At 34.3% G+C, this 9,252-nt stretch overlaps 1 protein-coding gene across 1 annotated transcript; it reads left to right on the top strand.

Annotated features, from left to right (window-relative positions):
* On the top strand, nucleotides 2,609–8,936 carry LOC18793146 (mitogen-activated protein kinase 16). The gene is made up of 10 exons (XM_007227664.2): nucleotides 2,609–3,625; nucleotides 4,539–4,947; nucleotides 5,092–5,219; nucleotides 5,344–5,403; nucleotides 6,130–6,279; nucleotides 6,396–6,551; nucleotides 6,632–6,843; nucleotides 7,296–7,397; nucleotides 7,874–8,028; nucleotides 8,128–8,936. Exons 1-10 carry the CDS (start codon nucleotides 3,602–3,604, stop codon nucleotides 8,412–8,414), a joined length of 1,683 nt encoding a protein of 560 aa, XP_007227726.2. The 5' UTR covers nucleotides 2,609–3,601; the 3' UTR covers nucleotides 8,415–8,936.

The following is a 9,252-nucleotide window of genomic DNA, read 5'->3' as shown; positions in this document are numbered from 1 at the left end:
TTACTCTTCACTCTGTCTTTAAGCTAACTTAAGCATTGGATAGTCTTCGGTCGGTACCACACCAGTGCTCAAGGTCTTATCGTTGCTCTTTATCTTGTAGATCTCCCTCATCTACCGAAGAGCCAAGGAGGTTGAAGGTGACACAATATCACTAAGTTGGGCCCAAAAATGCTCGTCCATTTTTAGGCATCAACAAGAAGTGAATAGTATAGTTTGTTATATTATATCACAATCATTCTTATGGCTCGGCTAATAAACATTTTCTTTGTAGTTTTTAGTTTTTGTCTTTTATTGGCGATATAAAGAAAATACATAGGAGAAATGAGGGATGAAGAACAATGGAGAAAGGGTGGTGGAAAGGATGTAGAAGAAATGCACATGGAATGGTACAGAAAATGAAAACTATAAACTAAAACAATTTAAAGGTGGTTTCTAGTTTTCGTTCTCATATATTGTCCTTCATTTCTCTCTCACCCTTCTTCATTCCTTCTTTCCTATCTTTCTAGTATAAAAAAATATTTTAAAAAAAATTAAAAATGAAATGATTATCAAACCGACTTTTAAAAGTTCGAACTTTCACCCAAAAAAAAATGAAAACATAAATATAACTCTCAAATTTACGTATAATATGAAGAAAAATATTATTAAAAAATCTACTAAATGGTTTGATGTATATATACAGTCCTGATCTCTTGGACTACAGGAATCCAAGAGATTTGTGGTCACTCACCGTTGGATGTAAATTCAACGGTTCAATCACTCTTGCACTCCTTTTAAGAAACTTTTTTGAACCATTGGATTAATATCCAACGGTGGGTGACCACAATTTCTTGGACTCCTGTGGTCCAAGAGATCGGGGCTGTGTATATATAATGACAAAAGTGCCTATCTTTATTTTTTTGGAGAAATTTTGGTCACTAGTGCTACAAAGGGCCATACAAACTAGCAACAAAGAACATTACAATTCACTCTAACTAAAAATAATTATAAAAATAAAAAAGTTAACCTGATTACATAGCAGCTTCCAAAAAAAAAAAAAAAAAAAAACCTAATTATACTCATCGACGCAACCACGAATGAGCATGCTATGGCTATGCCTATGCACCTAAATTAAAATTAAAACTTAAAATTAGATCTAATATAAATGGTATATATCACAGGTGGTCTAAATGATGGATGAGTTTCTGATTTTTTTTCTAAAGTTTGTATGAAAAGATAAAAATGAGTTTTGAATCTTTAGAATTGGTGTTGGAATGACCATTAAACTTAACTAAAATTTTAACAGAGTTAGACATAGGTGGTGGATTGCAACACTTTACAAAGTTTAGGTGGTTAAAAATAAAAATTCAAAGTTCAGATGATATTAGCTCACATGCCCAAAAATTCAAGTGGTATTTATGCAAATTTTCCTAATACAACACTTTTGAAATTGCAGGTGATGGAATCGTTCGGTGGCAATTTTTCTAATTTTATACATCCAACCATAAGAAATATCTTAATATTAAATATTAAAATTTCCAATAATAATTACATAAGTATGTCAAAAATAACTAAATTTCAACTGAATGGTATAATTTAAAACAAGGAATATCTTTGGTGTTTGCATGTTTAGGGTGTGTTTGTAGTTGCTTCTCAACAACTAAAAGAACTTCTTCACAACCATAAACGCTTCATTTGGCATAAAAACTTATAAGTGCTTATAGGTCATAAAAGTGCTTTTTGGAGAAACACCTCACAGTACTTCTTCATAAATCACTAGCACTTGAATTTTCAATAAATTTTTTGAACTTTTTCTCTATTAGAATCGCGTATGAATATAAGTGCTTCATGCAAAAGCATTTTAAAGTTAAAGAATTATTTTGAATTAAAGAAGTCATAAATCAGGGAGGTGAAGAATAGAGAAGAGAAGAATCATATAACAAATTGTAACGTGAGACTCATATATAAGTGTGTAAGGAAACACAATGATATTATGAATTAAAATCGAAAGTAAGTAAACGTGACATCAATACAAATTGCTAATTTGGTCATGTGAAAATAAAGGATTCCAAGTGCTGAAAGTATTATTTTAAATTTCTTATTTTTTTTAAACAATCAAATTTATATATCATTAGCCCAAAAAATCAAATATATATAAATTTTATTAATATTTCTATATAATTTAAAATTGCATTAATAATAAAGCTAAAAACTAATCCAATACTAGAATGACAATGTTAAGATTGCGTGAAAGATGTTCGTCTTCATGTGGTGCGACATATTTATAGGGAAGCTAGCATAGTAGTTGATGTTCTAGCCAATTTTGAAAGATGTTTGGCTTCTTCGAAGAGCCTCTATGTAAGTTTACTTTTGTTTTTTTGTTTTTAGAAAAAGCTAAAAACTAAGAATAATTATATAACGTTTTCTTGCCTTTTATTTTAATTTCTTTTGCTTTCGACCAATTTATTCTCATTTCATCCGTCACAGCCTCATATCCTCACATCCTCACATCCTCACTTCATAATCTAAAATCTTGTTACATCGCATACAAATCACAAATGTGTCATAGGTATAAAGAACGGAAAGCTAAGTACCCCAAAAAAAGGGGAACCAAAAAGACAATTAGATTGGTTAGGGTCCTAGGTATTCATATTTCTCCAATGTCATCTCAAGTAGCTCCAAATCATAGATGCAAATGTGCTATTTATTACTCTAGTAAAGCAAAAGTAAAAAATGAAAATAAAACCTAGAAAAAAAGTCTAAAGTGAATGGCAAAGAGGTATTTTCACAAAGAATATAATTATTTCAGCACCAAAAAAAAAAGATAATAATAATTTTTAAGTCCCCACCCTTGTATATTATTTTATGAGATAAAAGAATAATGCAAAATAATGCCCATCTTTAAACACTTTGCTGTTCTCTCTGTTTTTCTCTGTCTCTCTCTTCGCTCCAAAGGCTCCGACTTGGAGTTCGCCGTTCTGAGATTCTCTCCCTCTTCGTTTTCTCTGTGAGATCCAAAAGCACTTGCACTCAGAAATTTCTAATTCAATCTGAAACTATCTGCCACTTCAAGTCCCAATTTCGGCTACAACACATACTCTGTTCTTCTCCAAAAGATTCCGTCTTTTCTCTCACTATAAGTTTATATATATATATATTTTCCTGTTTTCCTCGGAAAACATTGGAGATTACCGCCTTGTTAGATCCTCCAAAGTTAGTTATTTCCGCTAGATACTTTGCAGAACTCACACTTTCACTCTGTGATCTGTAAACTCTTCGTTTCCAACTAAATTAGATACTTCCGCCTTTACCTTTTTAACCAATCACTTTGCTCAGTTAAGTATTTCATTTGAATACAAGGGTTGCTATTTCAGCCCCAAAGCAACCCCAACCTTATTAGCTGTCTTATTTTAGACCAAACGCGCTTCAGATAGAAGCTTTTCAGTTTTTGATTTTGGATGTTGGTGATATTGAGGAGATTTGATCATCTGGGTATTTGCATTTGAGAGAGATTTGGCTTATCTTTTGCTGCTTTTGTGATCTGGGTTTGAGTTTCAGCTTAAGTGTTAGATGCACCCGTTGGATTGTTGCTTAGAAAGTTTTTTTATGCTTTGGTGCTAAGATGCAGCCTGATCCAAGAAAAAAGGTAAATTCAGTCACTTTTAATACACTCTTGCAGAAATGCAAAACATGTCTGATGTCTTCTGATGTTTATACTGATATTGGTACCTTATTGTTCATGTTATTAGAAGAAATGATTTTGCATTTGTTAATAATTTCATCATAATCTCTTGCTGGTGCAAATTTTTATGTTCACAAACTCATTGTGGTTCTCTAATATTAGTATGTGGTCCATATTTAGTGGGATTTTCTGTTGTATTAAGGTATTATTCCTATATGTGGATGGGATTGAACAGTGTGCCATGTTCATGTCTCAGTTCTATGCCGTGCATTTTGTTGTCTGGGAAGGGCCCACTTTAATAGTTTTGTCAAGTGAAGCTGTTATTGTTTAGTTTTTGTCTTGTGTCGTAAACATTTTATGGTTAGTTCATGGACCAAAGCCGGTAGTTTAGGCTTAGCTGGGAATCTCTCTTATCTATAACTAATAAACATTCAGTATCATTTACAAACTTTCTGTTATGATTCTTTACTTTTTCTTGCCGTTTACCTCCTTGATCATAATAAGTACTTGTAGTCTTCAGTCAAAATGTGGAGAGATATATTTCAAGAAAATAGTTAGTGGATGTTCACCCTGGTTTAGTGATGTTCTTATTGTGATTTACAAGGTTAGATTGGCATTGCCTTTCATTATGACTGAGGATTTGTTTTGCATTTCAATTATTGTTGATGGGCAAATAATTCCAGACATTCTTTCATCTTCTTGTACATAATTTGCAACATATGAATTATTTAGTTTTATTGGTCTCTTTTAGTCATTGTAGTATTCTGGAAGGTCCTCAGACCAACTGTTTCCACTCAATGTTGTGAATCATTTCAATTGCATAATAACTTCACTTAAGATGTCATGATGATGAAATGGTATGTTTTCGGTCATGCAGTCATCTGCGGATGTGGACTTCTTCACAGAATATGGTGAGGGTAGTAGGTATAAAATAGAGGAAGTAATTGGTAAAGGAAGCTATGGTGTTGTTTGCTCTGCATTTGATACACATACTGGAGAAAAGGTTGCGATAAAGAAAATAAATGATATCTTTGAACATGTCTCGGATGCCACACGCATTCTTCGTGAGATTAAACTTCTTAGGCTCCTGCGTCATCCAGACATTGTGGAGATCAAGCACATCTTGTTACCTCCATCCAGAAGGGAATTCAAAGACATATATGTTGTCTTTGAACTCATGGAATCTGATTTACACCAGGTTATCAAAGCAAATGACGATTTGACACCAGAACATTATCAGTTCTTTCTTTATCAGCTTCTTCGAGGCATGAAGTACATACACACAGGTCATAGTCTTATACTTTTGACAATTCTGACCCTGTTTGCACTACTTTATTAGATTTAGCATTAGTGCATTTTTTTTTAACCTCAAATTCCAAGGATATCATGATAATGCCGGTTCTGATTTTATTCATACATTGGTCTTGTAGCAAATGTCTTTCACCGAGATCTAAAACCCAAAAATATCTTAGCAAATGCTGACTGCAAACTCAAGATATGCGACTTTGGTCTTGCAAGAGTAGCTTTCAATGATACCCCTACTGCTATATTTTGGACGGTAAGTTTCTAAGTGAACAACTAATGAGTTTCATTTTCCCCATGGTATCCAATATGCATGGTTTCTAAAAATGCAAGTTTTTGTTCAGATTCGTCATTTATAACTCCATGTCTTCTACATGCAGGACTATGTTGCCACAAGATGGTATAGGGCTCCTGAGTTGTGTGGTTCATTTTTCTCAAAGGTGCAAGAATCATTATCCCTTACACTTTCTTGGATGCAATATGATCTTTTCATCTGGTGTGCAATGATCCTTTGAATTGTTTTCCAACTTCTTTTTTTTTTTTTTTTTTTGTAATATTGCATCATTATGTGTAAATTGTAATGTTTCCTCATCTCTTCTGTTTTCCAATTTTCTTAAAAATGAAATGTTGTGGTGAACTTTAGTGATTTGAATATCTAAGCACCTGTCCTTTCTCCTTAACTTATTATGAGTAGATTTAGAACACTGTTATCATATTTTTTCTTTTGTCTGATTATTAGATCTATCTTAGCAAGCCTATCCTAGCTTATTTTTCTTTTGTTGGAAAATTTTATTTATTCTAAAATTTTGGCATTGCCTGGGACATGAGACAGCATCTGTAACCCTTAAAATTATTGGTTTCTATTTGAAAGACTGTTCATTTATACAATAGAATAGTCAAATGAGCCATACCTTATCTATCTTCTATGACAAGCCTATACTCGTTTGCCTTGCATTATCTGTGGGGTTGACATTAGCAACTATTTACTAATGGGATTACCTCTACTTCCTGTAATGGCATTGAACAGTAACCATTGCAAGTTATGTCACTCAGTCATCCAATAATAGCCATCTTAGTCTGCTGTAAGAAATTTGTTTGCTTTACTTTTTATTCTCCTTTTCCAGGTGGGACTATCAGTCTATTGATCCCTTGTTTTCTGTTTTCAGTATACACCCGCAATAGATGTATGGAGCATAGGGTGCATTTTTGCAGAGCTTTTAACGGGAAAACCTCTTTTTCCTGGCAAAAATGTTGTCCATCAATTGGATCTGATGACTGATTTATTGGGGACACCATCTGCTGAAGCAATTGCTAGGGTCAGTTTCCTGTAATAAACTTAGTCTTAACATAGTTAGGATGTGTGTTTGCGCTTGTATTTCCCATTTTCTAGTGTGTTCATTGTCTGAGTCTAATTTTTTATTTTATCAAACAGGTACGCAATGAGAAAGCTCGCAGATACTTAAGCAGTATGCGGAAGAAGAAGCAAATTCCTTTCTCCCATAAATTCCCGAATGCAGACCCACTTGCTCTTCGTTTATTAGAAAAAATGTTGGCATTTGAACCAAAGGATAGACCTACTGCTGAAGAGGTAAATGTTCATTGAAATTCATCAGTACTTTCCCCTATGCATATTATTTTTCTAATAGAGATATTTTCTGCTTCTTTTAGGCCCTCGCTGATCCCTATTTTAAGGGTTTGGCAAAGGTGGAGAGAGAACCTTCTGCTCAACCAGTTACCAAGATGGAATTTGAGTTTGAGAGGCGAAGGATAACCAAAGAAGATGTAAGAGAGCTCATTTACCGTGAGACTCTTGAGTACCATCCAAAGATGTTGAAGGAGTACTTAGAAGGATCAGAACCAACGGGCTTCATGTATCCAAGGTATTTTCTTTTGAAATCTTATATTTATTATTCTAGTAGAAAACATCCTACTCATACATGCTCTTGCAAAACCTTTTGCATTTGTAGTCGTGTATCCAAGGTATTTTCCTCTGTGTTTCTCATAAAAAAATAAAGTTGCTGGTCAACATTGTCTGATATTTTAATAAAACTGTTAATGTTTATGGAAAACATTTTATGTGCCACTAATATACTCTGAGTTGTGAAAATGTAAGAGGCTTGATTGTTCTACTATTACATCAATTCTGTTCAGAGTAGGTATGCTTACTAATTGTACTCATATATGACCGCGGGAAATTCCCAATAAAATTCCGACTTCTCTTCCTGGTGGAATAGATGATTTCTCTTTTGTTTACATCATGAGGATCGAATTAAGCTTTAACCCTGGAGAAATCTTTTTCATAATTGTTAATTTAGTTACTTTTTCAATACAGTGCTGTTGACCATTTCAAGAAGCAATTTGCCTATCTTGAGGAGCACTATGGAAATGGCGCAACTGTTGTTCCGCCTGAAAGGACACATGCATCACTACCCAGGTATCCCTTGTAGTTGCTGTTTTCTGAGCATCGCTTGTAAATTTTTTTTTTTGAAAAGAAACATTGTATTGATAATCAGGAGGAAAAATCCTTGATCAAACAATAAAACCAAAAATAAAGAGTGTCTGCCCTACTAAGATTGAAAAAATTCTGTAATTAAAAAACACAAAAAACACAAAACTTCAGTAAAATCATCTTAAGACTGCCATCATGTCTCTCATGATGGTAGAGTAGTGCTAGTCCTTGAACTGCCCCGAAACCGAAGCCCAAAGGGATGCCCAAAATTTAATTCTGTCCCATAATTCCTCAACCCTTACTCCTATATGACCCTGAAAAATTCTTCGATTTCGCTCCATCCAGATATTCCAGAAAATAGCATGAACTAGACAATCGCGAAGGATTCCAGCCGTGTTTTTGTCAAGCTGCTCACTATCTAATTTTGAAATTGTTGTATTGACTAAAATTTGTGCATGCAGGGCATGTGTTTTATATTCCGATAATACGGTACAGCATTCAACAGAAGTCGCAGATGACCTCTCGAAATGCTGCATCAAAGAAATTGAGAAGCCACAGATCGACAGAAGCTCTGGGATCCCTACAACAAGGCTTCCAGTTCCTCAAACCATCCAAGGTGCAGATGTTTTCAATAATTATTACAAATTGTCATTGTTAGGTTGTCCTTTAATTATGATGCTCCAGTTCGAGTGGTTGTAACCAGTTCTTGATGCAGGAGGCGCAAGGCCAGGGAAAGTTGTGGGTTCAGTATTACGTTTTAATAATTGCGGGGCAGCAGCTGCAGCAGAGGCTCTTGAGCAGCGAAGGATGGTTAGGAATCCAACTGCTCAACCCCAGTATACTGCTACAAGTACGGGTTCATATCCTCGAAGAAATCCACCCTGTAAAAATGAGAGGGGAGATTGTGAAGGCGTTGAAGGTTCCAATGGTCTGCAGCCAAAGCCTCAGTACATGCCAAGGAAAGTAGCTGCTGCTCAAGGTGGATCTGGTCAATGGTACTGACTCCATGGTGGGTTTATATGGTGGAATCCACTAACCATAACCAATGTTAGATGGGACAGTCATCCACCACATACTAACCAGGATTGATCCATCACTAATTGAAACTTCATCAATTTAAGTGATACAAATATCAGTTATATGTATTGGTTATTGCCACATCTGCGTGAAAAATATTGAGCCCCGTCGAGTTCCATCGGAGGAAGTTTAGCGAATAGTTGTACTTTATATCACTAATTCTAAGTGAAGGGGTTGTATGATCTGTCTCAGTGGTTCCGTTACTCTCTGATTCAGATAAGAACAAAGACATAAAGGGCATGTGACAACTTGAATGAAGGAGTACTATGCTATGCATTAACTTTACCCAAGTTCTTTCTATGTGGCATTTTTTGCAGGAGTAACTTTTGAGTTATTTCTCATTTCACCCCTTCGGGGATAACATTAGGGTTTGTATATCACCTTGAATTGTTTTCTTCTTGAAATAATGATCTCTGATTGCAACTTTCTTTCGAACATGTTTGGAAATATGTGGCAATTGTATAGCATAACTCTCTACCTGTTTAGTATTTCTTTGTAATCATATTAAATTAGCTATCTTACCTATCATTGATAATTTTTTATTTATTTTAGTAATGCAACACCTTATCACATTTTTATCCCATGATGTGGCATGTCTATATTATATGTCACATTAATTAAATCAACGAAGTGTATTTTAATAAAGAAAGTTTAATGAATAGTTTTGTTAAGTGTTTATAAATCATAAAAGAAAAGAAAATACTAAATAATTTTAATTGATATGGTTGTTCAGCTCATCTGTCACATAGTGTGGTATGGTATG

The sequence above is a fragment of the Prunus persica genome, chromosome G1 (genome assembly GCF_000346465.2).
Source record: "Prunus persica cultivar Lovell chromosome G1, Prunus_persica_NCBIv2, whole genome shotgun sequence".
Taxonomy (NCBI): Eukaryota; Viridiplantae; Streptophyta; class Magnoliopsida; order Rosales; family Rosaceae; genus Prunus; species Prunus persica.
This window is presented reverse-complemented; position numbering and strand designations above follow the sequence as displayed.